The sequence below is a fragment of the Ixodes scapularis genome, unplaced genomic scaffold (assembly GCF_016920785.2).
Source record: "Ixodes scapularis isolate PalLabHiFi unplaced genomic scaffold, ASM1692078v2 PGA_scaffold5__190_contigs__length_132052651, whole genome shotgun sequence".
NCBI classification, from domain to species: Eukaryota; Metazoa; Arthropoda; class Arachnida; order Ixodida; family Ixodidae; genus Ixodes; species Ixodes scapularis.
This window is the reverse complement of record NW_024609880.1, coordinates 128,810,929-128,838,422: the sequence shown is the minus strand read 5'-3', so window position 1 is coordinate 128,838,422 and position 27,494 is coordinate 128,810,929. Positions and strand designations below refer to the sequence as shown.

General features: G+C 45.3%; 1 protein-coding gene across 1 annotated transcript in view; it reads right to left on the bottom strand.

Annotated features, from left to right (window-relative positions):
- LOC8029813 (4'-phosphopantetheine phosphatase) overlaps positions 1-24,552 on the bottom strand; it is a 44,865-nt gene extending 20,313 nt beyond the window's left edge. Inside the window, exons 1-9 of the mRNA XM_029982214.4 lie at positions 23,981-24,552; positions 18,401-18,477; positions 14,490-14,737; positions 13,408-13,591; positions 12,651-12,743; positions 11,856-12,027; positions 10,982-11,166; positions 9,049-9,130; positions 2,898-2,992 (exon numbers count right to left, since the gene is read on the bottom strand). Coding sequence (XP_029838074.2) covers positions 2,898-2,992; positions 9,049-9,130; positions 10,982-11,166; positions 11,856-12,027; positions 12,651-12,743; positions 13,408-13,591; positions 14,490-14,737; positions 18,401-18,477; positions 23,981-24,122 — 1,278 coding nt within the window. The 5' untranslated portion in view covers positions 24,123-24,552. The remainder of the gene's footprint in view (positions 1-2,897; positions 2,993-9,048; positions 9,131-10,981; positions 11,167-11,855; positions 12,028-12,650; positions 12,744-13,407; positions 13,592-14,489; positions 14,738-18,400; positions 18,478-23,980) is intronic.
- Between the last annotated feature and the right edge of the window lie 2,942 nt (positions 24,553-27,494).

The following is a 27,494-nucleotide window of genomic DNA, read 5'->3' as shown; positions in this document are numbered from 1 at the left end:
TTTGATTAATCAAGTAATTCGCTGATCCACTTTTTAAAAAACTCTTCCATCGTGCCAGTCGACACTATGGACAAACTAAACCGCAACAGGAATGATCCTCTCAATATAAATCACCGATGTCTGTCTGCTAGGATGTGCGCTGGGAAAGCACGGGGGTTGAGATGCTTCCCCACGCAACAAGTGTGAAGTGGTAAGAAAAGGTAGGGCCAACAAAAAATATGACAGTGAATCTTTTTGTTTTAATTGAAATAAATTGGGCCAGCCCTCTTATCCCATCCTCACTTCATCTACAGTGGAACCACATTGATACATTCCCCGTTTTCACACATTCCCGACTTTTAAGTTCGGAAGCACCGGTACCGCCGAGCTCCCATAGGAGCGCATGTATTAATTTTTTGGTTGGTGCATTTGCTTTCCCAACTGTTACGTCCAGAAAGCCGCCGACGTGGTGCCAACGGCACAGGCCGATTCACACGACAGACCAACTCGCGGACAGGATTGATCACGTGACGAGGGACAGCCAGGATCGACCAAACCACTTAACGACTGCACATTGGCACTGTCGTTCAAATGCAACCCCTATCGCTACGGTCACGGCGCTATCGCATTAAAGGTGTAGTGCAAAGATTTCAATGTTGAAAGAATTTGCAGATTGTATTTTTTATAACATTTATCTAGGCACAAGTGACAAAAAATGTGCCACCCTGCTCCGAAAAACTGCTATTCTGCCGAAAAAACTGCTATTCTGCCGCGTAATCACGAAGGAAAAAAATCAAATTATTTGCCAATCTGCATCCGCGTGCGGCGGTTACGGGAACTATGCGAACCGTCTTTTGTGTCGATCGCTCGCCGCAACCTTCAGCGATGCTGATCCTTGAAAAGTCGAGAATCGCAGAGGGAGCGGCTGGGGCCTCTGAAGAAAGAAACCAACGGGACGCAAAGTGATCTCCCAGAGTATGTCATTCAGAAGACGACAGGAGTGTTGAGAGGCACTTTAACCTTTGATTGGTTTCATTTTTTTAAATAAAAACTAGCGCGAGCAAGAAAAGACGGTTTTCTGTTCTTCGTTTCATAGGTGACACAGATTATTTCCCGCAGTTAATTGGGCAAAGTCTGAAAATTGTTGCATCGCCCCTTTAATACGCAAAAGAATTGCGTGCTGTTCCCACGTGCTGCGCGAGACGGAACACTGGGAGAGGCTTAGCGCAAAGTGTCACTACCTTTACTAACCCAAGGCATAATGAGGGTGTGGCCCCACTCGAGGACGGTCGCAGTAGAAGCGACAGAGTCCTGGGCTTGCGAAGGAGTGCACAACACTTCAATACACCACAGACGCAAAAAGGTCTTGCCCAACCTCGTTGGGTCTTGGTCTTGCCGGATGAGAGGTTAGATGGACGTGTGGGACAGAGCGCAGAGTGCTAGACAAGTTTTGACAGAAGCTTCTTCCCACGGATATGGAGGAGTACTGGAACCTGCAGTGTGTCAGCTGGTAACAGTTCCTGCAGCTTTCTCCACGCGTGGAACTAAGAATCGCACAACAAAACATATTAGCGAACGGATGGAACAGAGGAAGCGAAACAATGCACCACCTTTGTATTGCTTGTCAAAAAAAAAGCTTTTCGAGACAAATTCCTCAAACCCAATAAAGAAATCGTGAAAAACGCGAACCGAAAAAGTTGAGAACCGTCTCACATGCAAATTTCTTTATTTTAAACACGTTTATTATGGCAACAATTTTTTTTTTTTTTATTGATTACCAAAATTGGTGCATCCTTGTGTTTCGTTCTGTTTTTGTTTGTTTGCTGTTCCGTGTTGTCGCGCAATTCTTGGTTCCACATGCACCATACATGAGAGAAGCTGCAAGGACTTTGCCCGGCTGATGCGCTGCAGGTTCTGGTAGTCTTCTGTGTCCGTGTAAAGAAGCTTCTGTAAAAACTCGTCTAGCAGGCCGCAACCTCTCCTGCACGTGTTCTACAGCATGTCATCCAGCGAGACCTCCTTTGCCACTTTTGTGCGCTGAAGTGTTGTGCACGATTGTGCAGAAACAAACCAATGAGGACATCGGCCAACGCCCCTCCGCAAGCCCAGCTGTCCGTCGCTCGCCCGCGTTTCAGTCACCCAAAGTGCCAGGCGGAAATTACTAGCTTTTCCTGAACGTATCCGAGATCACGCCTGAAAACTTTTACAGTACGTTAATTTACCGTAAGTTTACCCCTAAGAATGTTTACAGGCTTTTTCTGAGCCAATTTGAGTTAACACCTGAGACTGGCGCAGAAAATGAAAAACTTTTAATCGAAGGAAGAGACACGGAGACATTCCCTGCTGTGTTTGTTCCTTCGACTAAAAGTTTTTCCTTTTCTGCGCCACAGTCTCAGGTGTTATATGACATGATTAGCTACCACCACCACGCCTACACGCCTGCACACTTACAGTCCTTTCACCTAAAGATGTTTGCATAAAATAAACTGTTTCGTGACCAGCTGCTATCTGTCTCCACTCTAGAGCGCCGTGCCCCCCCCAAATGGCATTCCCATTCCTTACCTTTTCCCAGATTGTATGTTTTATTTCCCTGATCCCCTGAAAAATGTATCAACCAGGTTCTGCTTACAAAGAGATGCCATAATGGCCTTAGCTTATGACTGAGTACGTAAAATTTTAAAAGTGTGAACCCACACCTCCTCATTAGATGCATGTAAGCTAAATGTAGAATGACAGTCTCTATACACGACCTGACATCCCACCAGAAGACGGAGTGGTGGCTTTGCTGCTAAGTGCATACTTTCCGCAGCATATATTTTGCCCCATCAGCACGGTGCGATGACGTAACGTGGAAGTCGCATATTAATCACCAAATGAGAACCAAAATTGGCACAAGAGTTTGAGGTGGTGTGTGGTACCATGGTGCTGTTGTGCTGCGATATCTGCGCTGGGATGGGACTCTGCAGGCCAGAGCTTCCCGCATAGTTTTCGCCCCAAGAGTACTTCTCCGTGTCTGCAACCAGAAAAAATAAAATGTCTTTAAAAGTGCAACAAGAGGGCCACAATTTACTCACAACAAACAACGTGGAGCTAAAATGAATATGCGAGGAAAAAGGTATTAAATATAGTCGTGGACGAGGCAACAAATGTGACAAAGCGTTCGAAATGTCTCGTGGGACCAGCTGGTGGTTCCACAAACCACCAACAGAGTCCGAGAGATCGCTTGCATTCAACACTTGGCAGCACATGTTCCACGTGCTGCCATCCGATCACCCTTCTGCGAGTGACAAAGTGCATTCACATGTTCTAGTTTCTATTGTTCCCAACCGTGTAGTCCTCATCATAATCAACAGCAGCACTTTTCTACGCTGACACATGATTTGGCGTGGTCAGTCATCTGATTGCAAAGTCCATCCATTGTTCGTTCATGAGGTCCATTAGTGTATTGATATCGGTTTATTCATGCAGCAAGGGATTGTAACACTTTGTAAGAGTCGTTAACTGTCGCTATTAGTACTATAAAGAAAAGAGTAATCCCATTAAACATATTACACTATGTACTACGAAGAGCATTAGGATTAAAGGGGAGGTGCAACGATTCTTGCACTTTGCGTAAAGATGTACCACTTAGAATCAATCCCTGACATTTATAACCTACGAAGCACGCGTCAGTTTTTCTTATCGTACAATGGAAGTAACAAAACAAAATTAAATAAAGACAAGCAGCGTTCTTCCCTTCAACTCGCAGTCAGAACAAGCGGCCATGTTATCTGGAGCCGATTATATGCCGCCAGTGTTTACCCTAGCCATGTGCCGTGGGGTTGGCAAAGCACAGGACACGCGCCGAGTTCCAGACACTGTTAGGGTTTGGCTATTGTCGTCATTGCAGCAATTGAACACGGGCCACTACCTGAATGCTTCTGAAGCTATTCATTATCGAGAGCCCAAATCAAAACTCACGCCATTCTCGGATCCAATCTTTGAGCTGTATTCAAAAATCATCAATAAGGGACTATGCCCACTCCGACCTCCGGACTACGTCATCAAGTTTTGTGAAGGAGGGATTAAAAGAAAACACTCGCTTTTATTATGGAAATGACTAGACCCGGGTAATTGGTTGATTAAACTACCAGTTAACCAATTAATGCTTTAATTGCAATTAATTTTTTCAACCGCTTAGTTGGTAAAATTTTGACGAACCAAAAGAAAGTAAGAGTTAAAATGCTTTCACCAAGCAGACGTCGACGAGAACAACTGTATCAAGGGCAAACTTGACAGGAAAGTTTAGCCTAAAGTAAACTGTCGGGGCAAGATTTGTAACTCCAGACAAGTGCAGAAAGTTACACTTATCCGACCACTTTAACGCTTTGCAAGTGTCCGTTTAACGCAGCAGAGACTATTATGAACCATCAAAGGAGGTCGCTCTCGCCAGAGAATATTGCCGCGCACGGAGCTGAGCACACAACGCTCGGTCACGGACTTCTAGAAGATTTGTGTTTTTTGGGCTGTTCCCAACTACATATCGAGGTTGATTCATAATCAGAATTGTGTAATGTGTCGTTAAACACATCAGCAAAGGAAAAATTTTATTTTTAAAAATAATATGCAGGTAACTGAACAAGACAGATTAATTATTCAGTTAAAGGGTAACAAACAATTAATCGGGTAAAAAGTTTTATTCGCGCCCAGACCTAAAAATTACATCGCAACAAAGGTTTCTCGGTCAATGCTGGTGTGTGCAAGTATACTTGGGTACCACTAGTGCCAGTAAGCTCATGTAAAGTGAAAAACATTCCAACTGAATGTTGTTGCACTGCCCCCTTGAGGTAGAACTAAACCCATTAAAAGTTACAAAAAAAGAGAAGAATGTTTTGAACAAACCTTCCTGTGAAAAACCTGCAGTGTTTTTTAAATGATATACGAGTTCAGCACTTAGCCCCTTTGGTGACCCTAAAATGACAACTCCTCGAAAACACAGACTTGACGTCCTACTTCTTATCCGCAAGTACAGAGTGGGGGCTATTCAATGGTGTTTGTAAACAGGTTCGCTACTGCCCACTAGCGGCAGATCCCTGCATGCTTCCAGTTTTCACCTTTTATTTTAGCTACCCGTCATTTAATTTGATGCTTCTAGCATAATTTAGTATCACAATTATAGTAGTTCCTCCAAGAAACATTGCCTTTTCTGATCGCTCTTCACTCTAAATCGACCAACTAACACACTACTGGATATACCCTGTGGAGTCCTAGTACTACAACTTGTGCCAAACCTGGTAAGTACACGAAAGACAAACAATTCCACACTTATGCTTCTTAAATGAAGCCTTTAATTTTTAATAAATTAGTTATTAAAGCATAATGAGAAAGGTTCTGCTTGGTACGAACAATGAACCCACCTTGGCAGGAAAGCCTGTGACTGACTGACACATATGTGGATGACATCTATAGCCTTCACAATAGGATCAGAGGAGGGGAAAGAACACGGAGATATTTCAGAAACTTCTGCCGACGACCTGCCCAGGAAAATGGGAGCTCTTGCGCGACAAACACTGCTTATCTGTAACTGTACCCACTCAGCACACTCCTAAATCTGTTTCCCTTATCTGCTGCGATATGAGCTTCGCTGAAACCAAAGCCTCTGCTACAGAAGGATGCACTTGCGAATTAAGGCGGGAAAAATAGTTTGATTCTAAATTCACTACATTGCTTTGAACACTATGTATTTCCACCAAAACTACTATAGTTACTCACTAGTGATTAATGCCGAAAGACCAGTCTGCTTTTTAAGAGACCGTTAGTAGCTGGACGGGTTACAGATTACGGGGGTAAGCTGATTGCATAACGGAAAGATAAAAGTTCTTCATAACTGGGGTTTTGCCTGTTCCAAGTTTTTTTTCTAGAAACTGCTTTGAGGGTGCTTTACGAAGCTTATGTTTTATAACAATACATATTGAGTTTTCAGCACTTTGGCTGCACTAACATGAAATTTTATATTTTTTTTCTTTTTTCTTTCTCCTTTCTTGACTCGTTGTTCAGCATTTAAATTGCTGTATTTCACGAAACAAGTTTTGATAATTCTAAAAGTATGAAACCAGTACAAGAAAGAAATTGATTTATATTATGAGCTATGATTATCATAGTCTCCTTAGTTACCCTCCAATTAACCCAAGAACCACGCTAATGACAAAGACTCTTGGTTAGCAGCACGAAGGTCTGAGCATTGCCCTTGCACAATGGTCAGACCTCCATGCATGTAAGTACTGCACTTTGATCTTCACTTCTCTACTGCACACTTTGTCCCCGCCTAGAGACAAAAGATCTACCCAGTGCTGAAGAAAAAATTATACACGCACGATCGTGCTGAAAAAGACCAGGGCCCGTTTGCTCGAAGCGCTAACCGCGGCTAAAATTAGCCGCAGTACCTAGGAGAGGGATTTTAAAATCATGTGACTGGCTCAGTAGGGGTGCGAAAAACATGGCGGTGCCCCGGTCAGTGAGCACCGCTCGCTTTAAAAGTAATATGTCATTGTAGCTGTAATATCGGACGCGTTAGTCAGCAACGAATGGTGCAGGAGGCTTTCGCTTTGCTTTACTTCACTTAAATCGCAAAGCATGAGCAATGACCTCGCCCCATTTTTTAGATAGTCTTTCGATTCTGGCCATTCCTAAGCCGAAATGAATGCATAATTGTCGGCATGGCAACGTCTTTGGAAAGTGGATTGCCTTGACTCAATCGGCCGGGTATTGATAGCACACAAAAGCAGACAGCGTCCCAATAGACCTTTTCCTAAATTTCCCAAGCACCGAGGTGCATGCTACGAGTATAGTTACACGCGTTGCACGTGCTGGCGTCTGCAGTAGTAATTATTCTAAAGCAAAAAGAAATTTTGCCTTGCACGCGCGTTCGTCAAAACCTTATTATGATTATTTACTTCAAATCTTTTATAAGAGGAAGGCCAGTGCGCGCGGTCCGTAGAATTACACTTCCAGTGTTCTCCTCAATGCTTGGTTAATTTAGAAAAAAGGTCTATTGAGACGCTGTCTGCTTTTGTGTGCTATCAATACCCGGCCAATTGAGTCAAGGCAATCCCCTTTCCAAAGACGTTGCCATGCCGACAATTATCGCGTTCATTTAGGCCTAGGAATGGCCAGAATCAAAAGACTATCTAAAAAATGCGGCAAGGTCATTGCTCATGCTTTGCGATTTAAAGGGCCACTGACACCCCAAAGGTAGTATTTTCTTTATTGTCTAAAACGATGCAAGTTGCAATCATAGACACGCAAAAAAAAAACGCGTCGCGAAAAAATATTTTTTTGCGCGCGCGCGTCTTTTTATTTTTGGCGTTTGATTCTCCCGCCTCTCGCCTCCTCGGTTCTTTTGATTCGCGACGTCAAGAATCATGAAATTTAGAAGCTTTGTAGGCGACATCTCTATAACATTTAATAACGGCAATCCTAAAACATGTTTTTAACGCAATTGCGAACGCACTACGGCCCTTCTTTTTGAAGTACCAAAAATTGGAAGTTTGTTGTGGTGCCGTCTCCTGTATTTGTATCCTCCCAAGGAAAACAGGCGACACCGCTCAAAACCGGTCCGCCGGCGCTCGCTCCTTTCCTCCTCGCTTTGGGTCGCCATGGCAACAGCAGGGAGTCATGAAAGAAAGTGGACTCTCAGGACTCCGCAATATTTGACGTCAACGCACCGGCGCGGATCGCGCGGGAACTTTGAATTCGGCATTTGGAAATTGTTTTTTTACTTCACAAATACTGAATTCCCAAATTTCGAATTTTGAGGGTAATGTCCTGGCATCGTTTTTAGTCGTTTTGGATAATAAAAAAAAAAAAAAAGAGATTTTTATGTGTCAGTGCCCCTTTAAGTGAGGTAAGGCAAAACAAAAGCCTCCTGCACCATTCGTTGCTGACTCACGCGCCCGATATTGCAGCTACAACGACATATTAATTCCAAAGCGAGCGGCGCTCACTCACGGGGGCACCGCCATGTTTCTTCACATCCCTACCAAGCCCAGTCACGTGATTTCAAAATCCCTCTCCTAGGTACTGCGGCTAACTTTAGCCGCGGTTAGCGCTTCGAGCAAATGGGCCCTAAGAGCACAAAATGTGTTGTACAAAACCCACACACCATGTTACGTTCATGCAAGATTTTTCAATCATTTTATCATCCATTTACTGTGTTTTCTTTCATTTTTACTTTCTTGTCCTATTTTTCTTTTTGTTTCTTATTGATTTACTGAATTTATTTATTTTATATGTAGTTCATTGTTTATTTCTTTTACTCTTCATTACTATTTAATTAATTTATTCTTCTCATCCACAACCTGCCGCAGTATCGGAGGGACTCGGACATCATGTGCAATCTTAATGTCCATACGCACCCAGCGTGTCACTGATTCACGACGTGCGTTATGATGCTCATTCGTGACAATCTTCTCATAGAAAACGCCGCATAAAACACATTCTGCGTCAAAAGAACTGCAAAATAAAAGACACATATGCAATAATGCATAAAAACCATTCTGCATGCGGAGCTGTGGCTTCTCCACAGTAACGGGAATCCTTGTTGGAATGCAAAAACAATCCGCTAAAACTCCCTACTAGGAGAATTTTTCCCACAATACTGCAGGGCTTAAATAATCGCATATATCTGTTTATGCATCGTCATAAAATATGCGTACCAAAGCAAGCACCAAAAAAAGCTACCCATCTAAAATTGCGCAAAGCAATTGAGCTCAGACTGGGTATTGAGGAACATCAAACTTTACAACCTACACTGAAACTTCAGCAAAGCATGATTTGCCATACAAGCAGTTTTTAAACAATGTTCCAATAGTAAAAAAAAGAAAAAAATTGTCTACGACTTTTGCACATATTTTTAGCCGTTGCTGACCTTTGCTCGTGTGTATATGACCCTACTCATCCCCGCTTTCACGTGCGTTTCTTCACTCTTCCGCAACACTAACCTCGTTGGAAGATCTGATGCCGACAAATCCGACAGAACGCAGCTACACTCTCCTGAACAGTGCGAAACGCTGTGCAAACTCCATAACTCACCATACTCTCCAGCCCCCTTGAGAAATGCGCCGATGGCGCCCAGGTATCCCTCGTGCCTCAGGAACGAGGCCCGCACCTTGCCCTGGAGAAACGGGACGACGATAAGTCAAAGCGAGGCTGTCCGCATGCTCCATGGGTAGTTCGAACTATAATCTAAAAAAATTAAAGAATACACCGTAAGGTCCTCCCACACCCACTTTACCGCCAGCCAGTGTCGCGCCGCGATGTCCAAAAATGTCTGCTACCGCGGCGCACGTCGTGCAGTCGTATGCAAGGATAAGAGCACACTGCTCACCTGAAGGGAGGACCAGAGAGTATGGACACGGAAAAATACTCGAGCCTAATCACGCCGACGAAAAAGAGGGAGTGCAGAATCTTTTTAACGAGTGCGTTGCACGGGTGCTACCTTATGCGGCTCTTTGTGATCTGTGACGTCGATGAGGCGAGTGGTCACAAGGTACGACGTCACGCCGCTCCGGCCTGCACTTTCTTTTGGGAGCACAATGCTTCCAGAGTAGCCGTGCTACGTCAGCTCGGTGGTCGTAGTATCCAACTGCCACCGCACCGACGCAGGGTCAAACTTTATATATAAACTTCATATACAACCTTAACGTTGTGTAACGCTCCCAGAGTGTCGCCCGTTCATGGCTCTCATCCATGTCGATAGTTCCCGACGCTCGTTCGTGACGCTGGTTAACGTGAAACATTTTTTTTCTAGGTGCGCGGCATTTTGTGAATCCCAGATAACAGCATGGCCGTGAGGCTTGACACTGATTGGTTGACGGGTCGGAGAAAAGGAGTGAGGTGCTCGACGCTGATTGGTTAACGGGGAGGTCATGTGACCAGAGGGGTAGGTGAGGAGGAATGAGGTAGGCAAGGTGGAGCTCGACCACCTGTGTGCATCAAGGGAGAGGAGCTCCAGAGTATAGAAGGCTCTGAAAGATAGCCAGGTTTATCAGCTTGATTTGCGGTAGTATCACTTCATTCTAGAGACAACTATCAGGAGTATGCATTCAACTATCTGATGAAGAGTGCCGTGCACATGGGTGTCTGAAAACTTATGAGTACCGCTAAGCGTTTGTGGTGCTAGAACATTTCACGTATGCAACGCAATTGCCTAGCAATTTGCCATGAATTTTCACGACGCTCGCTCGTGACGCCTGTGCACGATGGTTTTCTTATAGAAAACAACCCATAAAATGCATCTTGCTTGTGTGGAACACACAAGCAAGATGCGGAAAAGGATGTCACATGTTATCGTCCTGAACCACGGTTAAAAGCGCTAAAAACACAAACACAAGAGAGAAGACGAACACAAACAAGACAAACATGGATGCTCGTGTTTGTCTTCTCTCCTGTGTTCGTCTTTTTAGTGCTTTTAACCATGGTTCAAAACGTTCATCACCAACTAGCCCAACAACAAGCACTTTCACGTGCTACAGATGGAGTTACTTTCCTTCGCTAAAAAATTAAGGTGGGCTAGCTGGTTAGGCATAACTATCTCACTTCTTCCTTCTCTTTCTTGTAACTGCACTAAAGGTTAGTTGCAAGTACAGCGCTAGTCCCGTCTTTTTTATGTCCCTGTCAGCCCCTCGTACCTTTACATTCATATTTTTTTTTCGCCCAGTTTATCGGCAAGCCTGTGGTGCACCTACACACCGAAAACTGACACCCATGTCTCCTAAACATGCGAGCCAACAGAAGTGTGCAAAACAAGGGTGTTTGTTCACAAATTCTCCCGACCCTCGTAATATTTTGCCTCAATAACACTTCCCCGATTGCGAGTTTCCCAGTCAACTGAAACTCTGTTATTACCGTTGTCCCGCACAATGCACGTTGGTTGGCAGATGCAAGAAATATTGACCTTAGCTGTCCCTTGAATCGTTGGCCCATTCAGAGTCAATGTGCAAATGGGACTGGGCCCCTCCCCTACCTTGCTCCAGTAGTTGATGGCGAAGGAGACCGTGTGCATGCTCAACGGATGTCCCCTGAGGAAGTAGCCGCCGAAGTAGACCCTGGTCAGCCCGTGCATCAGCGCATACAGGCTGGCAATCTGGCCAATGTCGTTGCTGATCATGAACAGCAGGCTCCGCGCTATGTCGCTCTCGCTGAAGTCCCCTGCAGGCGACATTGGCGTCCCCCTTCCTTCCTCAATGTGAGCCGTCTACGACGTTCCTCGTGGGCAGACGGCGTCAGACAGCCGTGAAGTACAATCTTGGACAATGTAAGCTGGAGCATGTGAACATGCGGCGTCACTGTCGCTGTCATGGGCAGGCAGCGTCACTGTATGTAAAGTCTATGTGTGCAAGTGCTAGAGATCCCACAGAGGGAAAAAGGTACCTTTTACTGCAACTAGCTGGTGCCGCCAAGCGTTGTAAATGCATTTCCACATCCTAGTTCTTTCTACATGAAACCATAAGCTTACGAAACTAACTTGCACATTGTTTAGTATGGCTCGTGAAAAATTTTATTAATAAAGAAAAACTGGTTTGCTTCTCTGGTGGCTGCTACAACTCAAATTTTCCTGATTCACATCAAACCAAAGGTAGTCATGCCCAATCTTGCAAGTTGAATGCTGTGCTGTCGAAACACAGGAACAGGGGGACAAAGTCTGTCATTTTCACGAGCACTTGTCCAAAAAAACTCACTTTTGAAAGTCATGCGCTACCTAAAACGCTGTGCAGAACTCTCCAAAATAAAGTATGAAGTGCTTCACTGTCTTTCATGTAAGTATGTAAGGCCATGTAGCAAACGCTGGAATACAAAAAGAGAGTCAGGCATTGGGCCTAAGGAAGGTGCCCACTCACGTGAAGAGAAAGCATTGTCACTGGTGAAGCGTATGGTCTTGCCGAAGCTGCATGCGATGAGGTCACTAGTGAGGCCCATGGCATTGTAGTTTCCCCCATAGATGTCCTTCACCAGCATGTCCACGCTGCGGTGATCTCCATCCTCTGCCAGCTTCAGCAACTCGTCAAAACTCTGCAGAGAAGAGGAACTTCTTCACTCTAGTTGAACTAAGGGGAACAAAGGAGGTTTCATGGCTGCAGAACACAGTGCAATCCACAGACAACCCTCACGCAGAGGTAGCGTTCCTTGTGCTCATCAGAACATGTAGACAAACCTATGCCAAATTAGTTTTTGACAGACTAGAAGCAAACATGCATAAAACAGAACACATTGATTGCCGGTACCTCAGTAACTACTAGGCCAGGATCGATAACAATTTCGGCACATGTCCAGACAGTGCTAGCTTTTCGAGGACGCGCAATATTAGAAAGGCTCGAACAACTGAAGAAGTATTTCTTAAGTCCATATCGCTGCACTCTCGTTCGCTTACCAAAGTCACGGCTTGCCTATTTCCATAAATTCCGATTTTATTAATGCTAACTAGAATTTTTTTTAAATATGCTACAAATCAGAATTACTTGTAAAGAACCACTGTTATGTAAAACACATGCAGGGAGAACCAGAAACTTTCAAGCCTGGTTCATCCCGGACAAACACTCACCCGTGACCTCACTCCTGCTGCTTCTTCAAAAGGAAGGGACGTGGGTGGGACGGGGAGAGGGGGCTCGCACAAAGCCAGCGAATCGTGCGCTCACCTTGGCTTTGGTCATGAGAGACCCCAGTCCCCAGAAGGTACCGCCTCCGGTCGCCGATCCTCCAATCCGCTCATACTTGTCCTCAGACTCAACCTGAAAGAAAAAAAAAAAAAATATTGTGCGACTTGTCATAATGTTGTGATGTGACCGAGTTCTGTGGAACTGGGATTGAGAAAAAAGAAGCTCGATCGAATATACTCTTTGTCAAACTCACTTCAGGCATGGCTTAAAGACAGCAATATACAAATCTAAGATAGATGAGCAAAATGAGTAAGCTATATAAGAGAAGGCTCGAATGATTAGAAAATATTCTAAAAAAAACAGTATTCACTTTGAATTCACTTCAAACTCAAAATCCACTATTTTCACGTGCCTACTATTTTGCAAAAAGGTTCATTGCAGTCTAAAGGAAGCCAGTCTTTATCTGGTTGTTTTTGCCAGATTTTAAAGTTCCTGACATCTGCATTGCAAACTTCGAGCCATATAAATTAAGTATTTGGTGGATGCTGCAATCGAAATAACAATGTCGGTAGAATAAAGACGAGCGTAGGGACCCTGCAACACCAACACGCTTAATAAAAGGTGCTGATGTTGTAAGATATCAATAAAAAAAATTATTAACACAGAAATAAAGACATCATATTCTAGGGAGGTTAGAATAATAAAAACTGAGATAAAACCCAATCTCAAGAGATAAGAGATCTCAGTTGCCAGAAGAGCAGCCAGGACACAAAAATAGAGAGGGCCGCAGACATACCTTCATGATGCTCACTCCCGAGCCGATGTTGACGAGCAGGTAAGGAAAGACATTGGGGTCGACGTTGTTGAACTTGTACTCGGGGTTGCCGTGGCGGTGGTACTCAAACACCTCGTCCGTGATGTTCTTCAGGAGGAAGTTGCAGCCATTGATCAGGCACTCCATCTCATCCTCCATGTCCACGCTGCGTCGGAGGAACCAGACGTTCGCGTTCGAGGGAAGCCACGCCCACGGGCACCAAACGTTTCTCGAGTAAAGCCCCTCGATGCGTTTGCGCCCGTATTGCGAGTAGCAAGCCCCTCATATACCAGCGAGAGACGCATTCCTGGCACCACATTAAAACCTGAGTTTGAGTACCGAGCTACCTAGTGGTCCCGAAATCGACGGCCACGCCGAGGTGGCCAACTGCAGTCGCTCCAAACCGGAGCACCTGCCAGATCCTACTCGTGCGTTGGCAAACAGGTTGAAATTTTCCTTTCATGAACTAGGCTACTTGGTACAGGAAGACCTAGAAAAAATAAACACGAACTGGTCAAACCAGCTCTCGCGCTTAACCATTTTAGACAAATTTCTCATTTTCTTTTTCTCCCGCAATTAGCACGGCCAATGTCGACTGATCGGAAAACACCATTTGCTCGTCCCTCCAGTTTTCAAATGTATGTTATGCAAGGGGGTAAATGGGGAACCCACTGTGGATCTAACTGTACCTAGCAGTTCCAATTTCCGTTTTTTTCTTCTCCACCGGTGCGGTGCCTAGAACGTGTCTTTGGTGTGTTCACCATGCCGTGAAGACGGCGGCACTCACGCCCTGCCAGGATCGCGACATCCGACAACATATGATGACATACGAAGTGCTGTCTCGCACTGTGCGTCCGTCTAAGTGTTTCTTTGCAGTTTATTTTGTTTGTTTGTTTATAGTTTGTCTAGATTTGTTTCTGCAAACATTTATGCCAATGTGACGGGCCGGCTTCTGCGATCTCGCTCGCTCGTTGCCACTTTGGGACCGCTTTCGGTGTGTTTGTGGGATCAGACGCCGCGTCGTCGGGGAAAGGGAACAGTGCTCGGAGAGTACGGTGCCTGACCCAAGCCCCAGGGTGCTTGCGATGAGGTCCCTGTGCTTGAAGGCCCCTCCCCCGGTGAGCTTGACCGTGTTGCCCACCAGCGCCCTCTGGCGGACCCCCACCAGCCGCTCCTGGACGAAGCGCAGCCAGGCCTCAATGTGCCGCGTCTCAAACTTGACGAAGTGCAGCCGTGCCGTCTCCACGTCCGTCTCTGCTGGCTGCTCCTCCTTCGGCACCCGCTGCTCCGGCCCTGCGCTGCCGCTCCCATTCTGCGCACCCCAAAGACGACGCGGTTCGTCGGTGCGTTCGAAAAAGAATTTCTGGCGAAATCACTTTTATTTTTCCAGCCCAAGCTATTTGCAAATTGGGTGCGTGGAACATGTATGCAGCCACTAAATTTAATAAAATTTAGAGGCTAGAATTCAGCCCTCTAGGCAGGTGACTAATTCGAGCGTCCCTAAATTTTGCAAATTTTTCAGTTCGCATTGCGAAAATTAGGGTCTTGCATACATTAATGACCCTACAGTATATAGCGGGAGCCAGATACATCCAGCTCGCGTAAAACAAACTCGTGAGGTGTGCCACCAAAGTTTATGGTAATGGTGTAGAAAGGTAATAGATTTCTGTCGTAAAAACATCAATGGATTAGATTCTCTCAGTCAGCAGTTGCGCAAAATAAAGATCTGATTTCTACCTATGAAGAAAAATGCAGTTATTAAGGCTAGTCAATGTACTGTGCTTCAGGCCACCGAGACGTCCGATTGGATAAATAAAAGGAAAAGGAAGAAAAGACAAGTCCTTGGCATGTGGCACTAAAAGTGGCGTGATTGGGTCGAGGGATTTCGGAACACTTTTCGGTGCAGCCCAAGGTCAATTTTGGAGCAGCAAGAAACACTTTTTGAGCACAAGCATACTCTTTGTTCTCATTTATCAGGGATGGTACTGGGTGGAGCAGCTTTGGAGCAATCTTGGGAGCAGAAAAAACAAAGTTTTGGAGCAAAAGTTTTAAGAATGTTAAAATAGAGGCTAAATGTCACCTGGTTTTCAAAACTAAAGGAAAGATGGTATGCAGATAACTTCATACAAACTTAACGGTAGTTTCAATAAAATTTCTAGTTGTAAATATTTCTTCACAAAATTACTAGCAAATTACAGAAAACACATGAAGCACAACTGCACATGACAGTGTGACACGTGATAAAACCTACCTGCAAAGAGGTATGTATAAACAGGTACAAATAGCTTTCATTGCTCAGCATTGACTAGTAAGGTGTACCGAAAAATAAAATGCATTTCAAAAATGGTCTTTCATTTTTCAGTGACTAGATTAAGATAATAAATGTCCTTGTACACATAAACCTATTCGGACTTGGTCAATCGCTCACGGACACACTTCACTTTTTCGAGATTCTGAGCCAATTTCGCATTAGCTAGCCTCCGCTAACAGGACTTGTCCAGACTCAATCCTCTCCATCTCCATTTTTTTTCCAGACCCAACTCAATCAATGACTGCTCATGCTCAAGGATGGTTCGCGGAAAGATGATGCGCCGTTCAAGTTGCCGATCTTCTTCCCGAAGACGAGCTCTCCCTCGCATCACTGTTCTTCCTCTTATGCCTCTCGTCGTCTTGCTTTTCGACCTCCAGCCTTTCTGTGTAAGCTTTACGAGACTTCTTCACAGCTTGCAGCAAGTCTGTTGTCAAAGGCACTTTCGTGAAATCACTGCCAAATCGCTTCAAACTGCAATCGGCGCAATCACTATCTGGCAGTTCGTATCTTGCTCCGTCATACGCCTCACTACTCACTCGCACTTGTTCCCAAGTTTTCTGCACGGGGCCGCCGCACATGTTTACTCTCCTATCCACATCTTCAGATGAAGTGACTCCAGGACTTCAGAAAAGCATTGTGAGCATGCAGCAATGGCAGCTAACTTTGGCGTCCCATATGGGCTGTTAACGTTAACCTTCGCATACATTTTCGGATTCGGATTTACTGGTGCCCCATTTGGGCCGGAAGTCCCGGTGTCAACGTTGCCAACAGAAACTGGGAAACGGCTAGTTTCGACGAGGCTCGTTTATAATTTCAGTTTGGGCGCACCTTGGCACAATTTTGTTCTGATTAAAACTTTTGTATCAGAGTGGCGCATGAAAAGTCATTAGGCGCACAGTGGCGCAATCGGCGCAGCAGTTCCATCCCAGATTTATTCCACAGCGAATACTAGTTTAAGATTCATGCATTGGCTTGTCCAACTAAGAGACAGTGCTTTTTTTGCCTTCCCACTTCCGTGCAACCACTTCTTAGCATCCACTGAAAAGCATATCAAAATTGCTGAAGTAATTTAAATAAGTGCATCAATGGCATTTTACATGTAGAGATTTGATGATGATGACGCAAAATAAGCATTTGGAGCATTAGTATACCTTACAAAATCCAGCTGAATGCATAAGTGTTATTCCAAAGCTTTTATTCCAGTGATAAAGTTAATTTTGTTTTAATTAAACTTAGTTGACTGCATCCACAAACAGTTGGGTGTCTGTTTAGAGGTGTTAACTTGACACGAAAATTAAAAAGACAGCGCAGCCCAGTTACACCTAATCAACGTGATTCGGTGCAGCTGCCCTAAGCTCTCCTTAAATATTGAATAAAAAACAGTAAATCAAAACGCATAGCAAATTGCCGGGCAATTGTGTTGCAAGTGAAATGTGTGGTGTCTACGCTCTCGGCGCTCTTCGTCGGTTAGTTTAGCGACTGGCTTAACGCGTTGCATGTATACTCGATAGCAGTTCCTGGAATGGAGATGCCGGCGCTAACCCGAGTTTTAAAAACACGTGACAGGGTGTCAAGTTGCTATCTGCCGGACGCAGAGCGGGTGCGCCGTAGGGCCTTCCCGCCAAACGGCATCTCAACTCACAGCGATGTGTCGGGACATGCTGGAAAGACACTCGCTTACCATCTAAATGGTCTGGGCACAAAGAGTAACCATAGTTTTGTTTTGCAAATTTTAACTGTAACTTTCACCAAGCTAAATTTTTTCACTTATTCTTTCTGTTTAATTTTTGAGGTGATGTCGCACATTATTCCACCCCGGAGGAGCGTTATAGCCTAAACAAGAGCCAGCGCTGCGGCAAAGCGACACGCACAGAATTACAATGTCTTCTCTGCGGGCTCAGCTTCTCTACAGTGCATCTATGCGCAATGAGAAGCACACTCATCGGAGCTCAATAAACCACCCAAGACAGACTATGAACAATGAAAAATACTAAGAAAATTTCCGAGCACCAAGTCGTGTTCGATACGAAGATTGAATAAAATTACATGTTATTCTGGGCGATAACCAAAAGTTCTCAAAATTTGCGTAAGCTCAACGGAAAAATCTGGCAGTGCAGTGACACTTGAACCACTAGTTTGCGTATTCATAAAGTAAAATGAGCCTTTGGCACAATGTAGGTATAAATTCCTCACACATTGGTGACATGCAGCAATCATATCACTATGCTGAACTTCTGGTATGTGTTTCATGACTGGCTGCACTCATACAGTGAATGAGGTGAAGCATGCCAGTGTATGCCGATACAGGAGATGCAGGAAAATTCCACACAGCTAATATGTATGTAGCGCAAAACTGTTATTGCTTAACAAACAACTTCTGATTTTTTTTCTTTTCTCTTGAAATCATCATCATCAGAACTATTACTGCGCTGAGAAGTGCTCACCTAGGCGGTGAAGTTTTGTGCCCACCAACATTCTTTTAAAGAAAAACGCCAAAAAAGTGTCAATGTTATGTTTGCGTTAGCAGTGTCGTAAAGTGAAATAGCATGCAATCAATATAAAAGACCTTCGACTCGAGGTGTGCCTGGTCGTGTCGGCACGAGCCAGTGGTACTCCAAGTCGTATGCCAACACGCCAGGCTAGAGAACAGAGATGCCCACTCACTTTTTGAAAGTCTGCATTGTAGATGGCCCTCTTATGTGACACTGTGGAGTAGTAGGCTATCTTGGTCAGAGATCCCCCTGCAACAGATAACAAGTGGAGGGGTTGGATAGCTCTCAGATGAAATAAATCTAGAAAATATAGTAAAATACTTTAAATAAATTGGAGCAAAAATTTTACTCTTGAGAATTGCATGTCAAGCAGAAATTTCTTCAGTGCTTGATTCTTTGGAAAGGGACGCAAATATGCTACAGTACCTGCTATATTAAAACACTTTAAGGACTGTATGCCATACAAGTTTCAGGTAATGTTTTATAGGCACTGCAAAAAGTCAATAGAGCCTATTGATTGTCATCATAATACATTAACGACAACCTTTTTATGTAAACAGTTCAATGTTCATGCAACGCATACAGTGATAAATGCAGAGGAGTAGTGCTTTCTAACAGGTCTAAGAAATCTAATAAATACTCGTCCGTTAAGCGTTTTTAAAAGACAGGCTTATCTAAACAGATACTTAAAGAACATCAACAACATAATTTTATGGGCTAAGGTGCCTGGTGTTGCAATAACAGAGAGCAGCTGCCTGAAAAAGGTGATTGATGAAAAGTTTGTTTTTTTGGGAATTTCAATCTTCCAAGTCCCCCAAAATTCAGAAAAGAAACTTCAGAACCAGAGTTAGAAACCTTGGATCAGAGAGAAGGAGCTTGAGACAACACAGAAGTACAGAGAAGCACTCAGCCAATGCAACAAATAGCATGTTTACTTTGTGTTTTATTGCTTCAGACAACAACCCTATAAAAAATGTGCAATTAAAAAAAAAGTTTCAGATAATTTTGAATGACGGGTCACTTTCTCTCTGCTAGGAAATACTAACTGGTTCTGCTACACGTTTTCTTTGCATTTAAGCAATTAAAAATAAAAAGACAGAATTGTTGCACTCATAATACCGTCTACCGAAGACGTTTCTGTACCTCCTGTCAACAAGTTAAGGCCTGCTCCAAAAAGACCCAAAGAATAAAACGTGTGTATGTGTGTTGTTACTGTCTATTCCTAAGTCTCAGGTGTTCAAGATGTTGAAAGTTCCTCAGCTTGCCTGCTTCTTCTCTATTATTTCTATCATGTCTCAGATTTTATGATGATGAATATTCTGAGTTCATACAGTACAACATACCTACTATGTATTTGGATTAATGCATGCAAACAAGAACTGCAGAAAATGTGAACTCAATAGGCAAACCCCAAAAAGCTAGCGGGAAAGTTATACGTGTAGAAATTGAGAGACAGCGGACGAGATGAGAGCCTGCAGGGACATGAGAGCAAAGAGCTCTGGTTGCAAGGCTTAGTGGGAAGAGCTAACTGCCATCGTCTCTACTCGGGCTTTGAATGCAAATGCAGGACGCTGAATGCCGTGGAGATAAGGGCAGATAGTTTTGCGTCCAGACATTAATCGTTCCAACCAGGGCTCCGCGCTCTGACGTCCCCACGCACTCTTTTCTCCTCCTCTCCCTCAGTTCCTACCCGTATAGTGCAGAAAACATGACTTAAAAAATGCAGACGGTAGTACGACATGCAGCGGGTGGAGGATCGTGGAAATGATTTCTCCAGGAAAGGCTGGAAATTGCAACTGTCCCTGTCATGAGCACATAAAGGTAATAAAAAATTTTAGGTTTTAAAAAAAGAAAGAGAAAGAAATATGACCTCACTAGCTGGACACTTGGCACCTCGCTAGACAGAGCCGAGGTCATTGAGCGTACAACTCGCATGTAAACGAGCCTTATTAGAATACAATAGAAAAAAAAAGTTCATGCTACTTGACAACGTTGCCTCCTCCTCTGCAGCTGGGACAATTTACATTTTAAAACATACCAAGTGCAGACAAGCTAGGTGGACACAGGGGAATTGCGTATAACCACCCTTTAAATACCGCTGTAATTAGACTCAGACATACGCCTTAAAAACATTATAATTTTGTAATAAAGTATAAAAATACAGCCACAAAGAGATGAAAGAACAAAAAAGAAAAACACTCTTTATCCTCCTGTGGCAGTTATGCTTGGGGACAAAATAAGGGCCATGAGATGAGGCTGGAAGTTAATCGCCACACATAAAGGGAATAGCCATAAAAAGGATGCTGCACCCTACACTCGGCGTAACTGTTTCGCGCTATGTTGTCAAGGCCAGCACAGCTTCCTCAGTGCTGAAGCCTCGCACTGCTGCAAGAGCACGTGGTTTCATCGTGCGTCTCATATGCACATGCTCGTGCTACCACCTTTGACAGCGCTGAAGCATTGTAGAAGCTATGCTAGCCTTGACAATATAGTAAAAAATAGCTGACGCTGAGTATAAGCACTATAAAAGCAAACTTCATTCACTAAAATACATCCAAAAGAAGGAGCAAGATGCTCATTTTTATGCAGGTATGCACCCTTGCATTCTTTTTGTTTTTAACTTAGAAGCAACAAAATTTTAGATATTCTGCGCAGTGTCTGCATCAAAGAGAGAGGTAACAAAGTCTTCTAGACAGACCACACTGCCAGTTAAAAAAAACAATATGGGGTGGACCAGTTTCTCTGAAAGAAGTAAGTCCACTTTGAAGGGAATGGCTCTTGGCATTAAGTATGCCACAAGCAGACAGCATTCAGATTTTTTTTTTTTGTTGCTTCTCTTTCAAGAAGGTTACTTCACAAAGACAAAAAGGAGGAAGTTTTCAAAAGGCGCTTCCTTAATTAAACCACTCGCAATTTTCTTTTTACCTTCCAAGCAGGACTCGGAAAGCCCTAGGAAAAAAAGAAACTAAGTACCAGTTATACTTAAGTCGTTTCAATTGTTTGAGCTAACACATATTTCTCTTAATGACACTACAGGACGTTGATGCGAAATGACGGACGGCACATAGCAGAAGACCCCTCAAAGGCACAGGAAGGTGGCTATTACAAAGCGGCATAATAAAAGGACAGACTGTCTGCACTTCTTAAGCCACACGAGGCTTCTACGACACTATGTCCAGCTTCAACCTCTTGAGCTTCATTCGTCTGGTTCCTAAGATTTCCCTTGGTATGCAACAGTTTTTTCTGCATGCTTCGATGCAAGTTTGTTGAATAAAAAACAAATCATTTGACCCGAGTTGGATATGTCAGCACCCTGCTTCAGCATTGGCAAAACTTTAAATTTCCAGGCAACACTGGTCCACCTGACATTTTCTTGGCGAGCTGCCGCCAAACCATTTTATTTTATTTGTTCAGGTAACTGGCCTACGACGTTACTTCATGTGTTGTTACAGCTCTATCAATTATAACCTATTCACAGACGTCTCTAGGCAACATGGAAACATTGGTGAATGGCGACAGGGTGCTCAAAGTGAGTGGAAGGCTTATTTTACTTGTATTACAGTAAAACCTCGTTATAACAAAATGGGATATAACAAACAAATGGATATAACAAAGCAATTATAATTCCCCTTGCTTGAATAGTTGGAAGAAATGGACATTGGCTATAACAAACTAATGGTTATAACAAAGTAATTACGACCGCCCCTTCAACTTCTTTATAACGAGGTTTTACTGTACTTTTGTAAATGAACTTCATCCTTACGCTACATATGGAACAGTTCAGCCTAATTATTATGAAGGAACGCACATATACGGTTGGCAGAGATAATATGCTGCAACGAAAAAGCTACAGCGGATGCTTTTGTTCGTTGCAGAACAAAAGAGGCAAGGGCACTCGATAAGAAGAAAGAAGGAAGTCTGTGGCTTCAGAACTAGAACTCTGCCAGCATACGCAATCTTGTTTTGAGGCTGCAATCCATTTGCAATGATAAGGATGGCTTAAGACAAGCCTACTATGGTACAAGACGGGCGCTATCGGGAATCCGAGGACAAAGGTAGAATGTGTGACATTCAAACAACACACACACATCGAGAGACAAAGTAAAAGCATGATAAGGTTGTATTTAAAAATTTTTGCTGCAAGTGCATAACTTTATCTTTCTAGTAATCTAGTACCATTTTCATAATATATCTTTCCAAGTTGGGGTTCAGTGCTTTTAATCTGATTCTAGATGGGGTTCCAAGAGTGTCAGCTTTATGTTTGATAACCTTTATACTCATAATTTCTCATAGAGTTGCTGCAAATTTAGGGAAGCCATCTCGAGGCAATAGCGACGATCAATGACCTCAGGTTCAATAATATTTGAAACATACAAGAAACAGAGGTTTTATGCACCGACAAAGTCGGCAAACCCAGAAAGGAAAGCGGCAGGCACGTTAACCGGTCCACGTCCGGCTAGCTATCACCAGAAACACTACACCCGAGGAGAACGTGCAGATGCGACCTGCTGCAACAACAAAAATAAAAAAAGAGAAGAAAAAAAGAGGCGCGGGTCATAAACTGCGAAAACATGTTTATAATTCCCCGCAGTCCAGAGGCAAATACAGGTCAAACAGAAATGAACTACATACGCCAAAGCCATCGCGTGGCTCATAATGTTTTCTATAAATTTGCTTGCTTTGATCACTTACAAAATTAGTAAAATCAATGAAACCGAGGACATTTTGGAAACAGAGTCCGTTTCTGCCCAGTGTCCATTTCATTTCCTACAGTAGGAGAAAAGAAACCACCATAGAAAATTAACGTCACAGACAGACAGTCACACACAAAAAGGCATCCCGCGGACGTTTCCAAACAAGACAACATAAAAATCGCAGTTTTTTTAATTTTTTTTGGAGGGGGAAAAGGGGGGGGGGGGTTGATTTTATGCGTTGTATTGTTTATTTGACGGCGCTAGCGGCGCAGGATGAACCGCCCGCCACTACCGGCTTCGATTGCTTTTCGAGGAAGTAAACGGTTGGGCTTTTGTTGATATTTGCAGAGTGGCCACGAGATCAGCCGCCACTGACCCTTTATCGGGCAGCGAAGTGTCGGCCAGGGAGCTTCTTGGCTCTCTGTCATTCACGGCCAAACGAAGGGGGTTCAGCGAGGCGAGGGCGAGAAAACGTTGTAGTGGTGGTGACTGTTCTAAACTTAGAAGACAGGAAAAGAAAAAAACAAAAACAAATAGCTCCAAAGCTCTTAAGCCCTCGCCGCCGAAAAGAGCAATGACATGGGAGGGACCTTGAAAAGGTCGCAAGAGAGAATACGATACACGCCGCCACGCAACAATTTACGGGCTCTCGCAGAAAACAACAACAACAACACCTTACGGCAACAGTGCGTATCCGCCTCCGCCTCTACGACGCCCGGGTGGATCGAAATAAAGAGGAAGGTATCCAACCGCTCGGGTAACAGGTAAAGGTATCCGCACAGCATATCATCCATAACAACAACAAGCAAAAAAAAAAAAAAAAAAAAAAAACGCAAAAACGGAGCAATTTGCATAGAAGTAACGGACCCATGGATCGCGCAAGACGCCAACCCCGACGTCAGAGAATTGGAAAAAAAAAAAAAAAAAATACTGCGTGTTGCGGCTGTTGCACAGTTTTATGTGTATGTCTCTGTTCTCTAATTACGTGCAACTTTAAGCTCGCCAATCTCCATCGTCGATTGAGGCGAACAACGCCCGGGGACCGTTCAGCGACTCACCGATGTCGATCGCGAACCGCTTGGCGTTCTTCAGGTTCCTGAAGACGGCCAGCTGATCGGGCAGTTGGAGACTCCTCGCGCCGCTCTTGTCAGCAGTCGTCGTCATCCCGACGTCCTGAAGCACCGTTGGCGTCGACGGCATGAAGCGAAACAGAGCGCTCTCTGTATCCTCCAGTGGCTGCTGATGATCGCCGCTGCGCTGTCTCGATCATAGAGACGCGGGAGGAGAAGCCTCGACAGAATGACGGCTCTGGTCTCTAACCCCGGCGGTGGAAGGGTTTCTCCTGTCTTGACAAGATGGGACTGTCCAAAAGAACACCCGCTGCGAAAGAAGACACGAAAACACCTCGGCAAACCTCAACGTCTCCAACGCACGCGTCCCTTTCTTGGTGCTCCCCGCCCGGTTGTTGTTGTCGGGCGGTAGCCACCTGTTGGCGAGGGCGAGAGTTAGAGGTCGTGGAATGGAGAAGGCCTAATCGCATCATTTGAATCAGGTGAGAGCTAGCGCCATCTGAAAAGTTTGGTTTTGTATATTTGTATCGTGCGCTCATAGGCAACCTGCAATGCAGTTTGGTGCTACACGTTGCGCCATCTAGCGGTTGCAAAATAATGAAACTGGGTAGGCCAGGACTACGCGGGGCTGCGGGCGGGCGCCTCCAGAAACCACGTGTGAACTTTGCATTTCGGATTGGCGTGAGCTTTTTTTGGAACCGTTTTTCGTAAAAGTAAGTCCCAACTTCACGTCTCTATAACCTCACCGGTTTCCTGTGACATCTCGCCTACTCCTCAAGTTCCCCCCCAAAAATAAACGTTGCTACTGCTGCATGAAAGACTCCCGCAGTCGCGAAGGTGACTCAAGCGTCGAACTTCACCGCTTCCCCAGCTTCCCTTCGAGATCTTGGGAAGCGACACGGCGACAGAAGTGGGTTACTGCAGTGCGACACAACAAGTAAGTGAATTTTACAGAAACTGTTGGGGGGGGGGGGGAGTGAACGAAAATCTATGTGCAGGCTTGGAAAGTGGTCGGACGAACTCATTTTGCGGACTACTCCGCAAAATAACATATTTATACAAGTTGCATGTCGCTTTGACAGCCACAGTAGGGAAATACGATAGGAGCAATCGGGCCGATCGTTGCTTCGCTGTGACGTCGAGAATCGGGCGATCAGGTCTTCAAGCGAAAGGCCCGTCGGCCCGCAGCCGATGCTACAAGCGCGAGCATGTGGCCCAGAACAATGCTTGCACTGCACGAGCGCGCGTGCTTGGCAGGGATGCTGAAAGCCCGGAGCTCGCGCTTGTAGCTTCGGCTGCGTCTGGACCGAAGCTGAAACGAAGTATAATGCCGTTCGGCACGCGTGGTCGCAACCAAAACCCTCCGAACCTGCGAGTTTTCAAAAAGTGGATTTTCGTAGTACAAAGTTTTGTTTGTTTCAGCAACCAATTTTAATGCTGAGTCTGGTAACAAAAGTGACGGCGTGCACAAAGCAGGATGTTAAAGTTTTTCTTTAGAAAACTCTCGTGCGAAGCGTAAATATCCTTCTTACACGTACACTTCGTTGCCTGTCGCGATTTTACACCAGGCTTTGCAATGTGCGCACGGTTCTGTAGCATGCAGAATTTGGTTCTAATTGCCCAAATTTTATTCTAGTGTGTGTGGGCGTCGGCAGGAGAGGACGGCCGAGCGAGGCGCGAGCGGGGGCCAGCCGGCGAGGAAAGAGGAAGAGCGTGCTGCACGAGGCTGGGGCCGGGCCGCCGGGCAGGAACGATAGAGCCGTCCTGGCTGGTCTGGCCCATGGCGATTCCCGGGAGCATTCCACCAGCGAAGTTCGGATCAGGACCGGCGGAAGCGGCGAACCCGGACCATACTGGCCTAGTCCATGACGATCCCGGAGTGGTTCCGCAGCGAGCTAGCCTACGCAGCACCGGCGTGGGAAGGGCGATCTGCAGGCCTGGACGCGGGCTCCGACTGTGAGCTCTGAACGACGGGCGACAACTAGGGTCGGCGGGTCCGGACTGTGTCGGCTCTCAAAGCCGGGCAACTGGGATGTACAATAAATTCATTCGCTTCCTTCTCGTTGTGTTGTGTCACTTCCTGGGAGACGAGCGAAGCACAGACCGATCGGGCGGCCACAGGTAGTGGAGACAACTCAAACTGGTGTCCAAATGACGACTCTAGAATATTCTCTCAACACTTGGGCCTATCAAGACTCCAGATGGTCTTAAAAAACCGCATAAAAGAACCAGGGACATGGCACGCAGGTGCACACGGGGACTGCTGAAACCGGGGTCGCCGCCGCTCGCAACGGCCTGACGGGCAAACTGGCCGCCCCATTAACAGAGACGCCTCCGCTTGTGGCGCTGAATGCAGTACTCTCGTGGCGCCGCCTGGCCACTGCCGGCTGCCTATGGTGTGCGCCATTTGTGCTTCCCCGCTTGTTCGCTGCAGCGCAAGTGAAGCCACCGGACTTCACTCGCTTGGGATACGATTTGCCGTTTTCGCTAGCCTTTGCTGCGGTTTTCCAGCGAGCTGTGGACACGTTTTCTACTTGTTCGTCGTCATTCGCCGAAGAAGTTTTTTGAAGACTCTGTGCATTGTTGAGACTTGCCGTTGTGAACACGTGGAAAATTTTACGAAAGTGTAGTGTCGCAGGAAAAAGGCACAACGCGTCGAAAGGAAGGGCTGGCGGCGTGTTCAAAACTTCCTTGGCACGCCGAAGTGCCGTGTCTCTGTGCCTTCGCACGCTTGGATACCGACCAAGAACCGACGCCGTGTGTATGTGTCTAGCGAGTGCAATGTGCGTGAAGCTGTTCGTGCCTCTGGATCAGCGTCTTTTCCCCTCGCGGTTTAGGAACGAGCTTAATCCAGCGTCCACTAGCGACGGAAGATGGGGGGAAGGTACGTCTTTTTTTCGTCCTTAGACGATTTACACAATACCGTGCACAACAGCTCCTCATCACTCATCAGTGCTGGCTTATTATCAACCTACATAATTGCACTTGACGTTTGAGCGCGGCTTGCCTAATTGTAATTGGTCAGCAGATTGCACACGACCATGTCGGCCGCGCTTCAAAGATTTTCATTCTCGCCGTCTTGTACTTTTGCTTTCAAAAACCCCCCTGGCTCCACAACGTTGCCCTATTCGTGCTCCCACGGAATCTATTAGAGTAGATTTGGGACATAGCCATGGTTAATATAGTACATAAGAACACGTGCAGATCTCTCCCTTTTATCGATAGCAACTCACCGGAACAGCTGGACGATCCAGAACTCCGTGGCCGATATATATAAATGATCTAAAGGCTCCTACGCGCGACACACGTTCAGAACTTTGGCGCGGCGTCAATTCTTGACCGGTATCCAAGCGTGCGAAGGCACAAAGATGCATCACTCGGCGTGCCAAGGAAGCTTTGATCACGCCGCGACACCGGCGACACTTGTTTTCGACGAGTTGTACCTTTTGATACGGCTTCACGCACATTGCACTCGCAAAACACATCCACACGGCGTCGATTC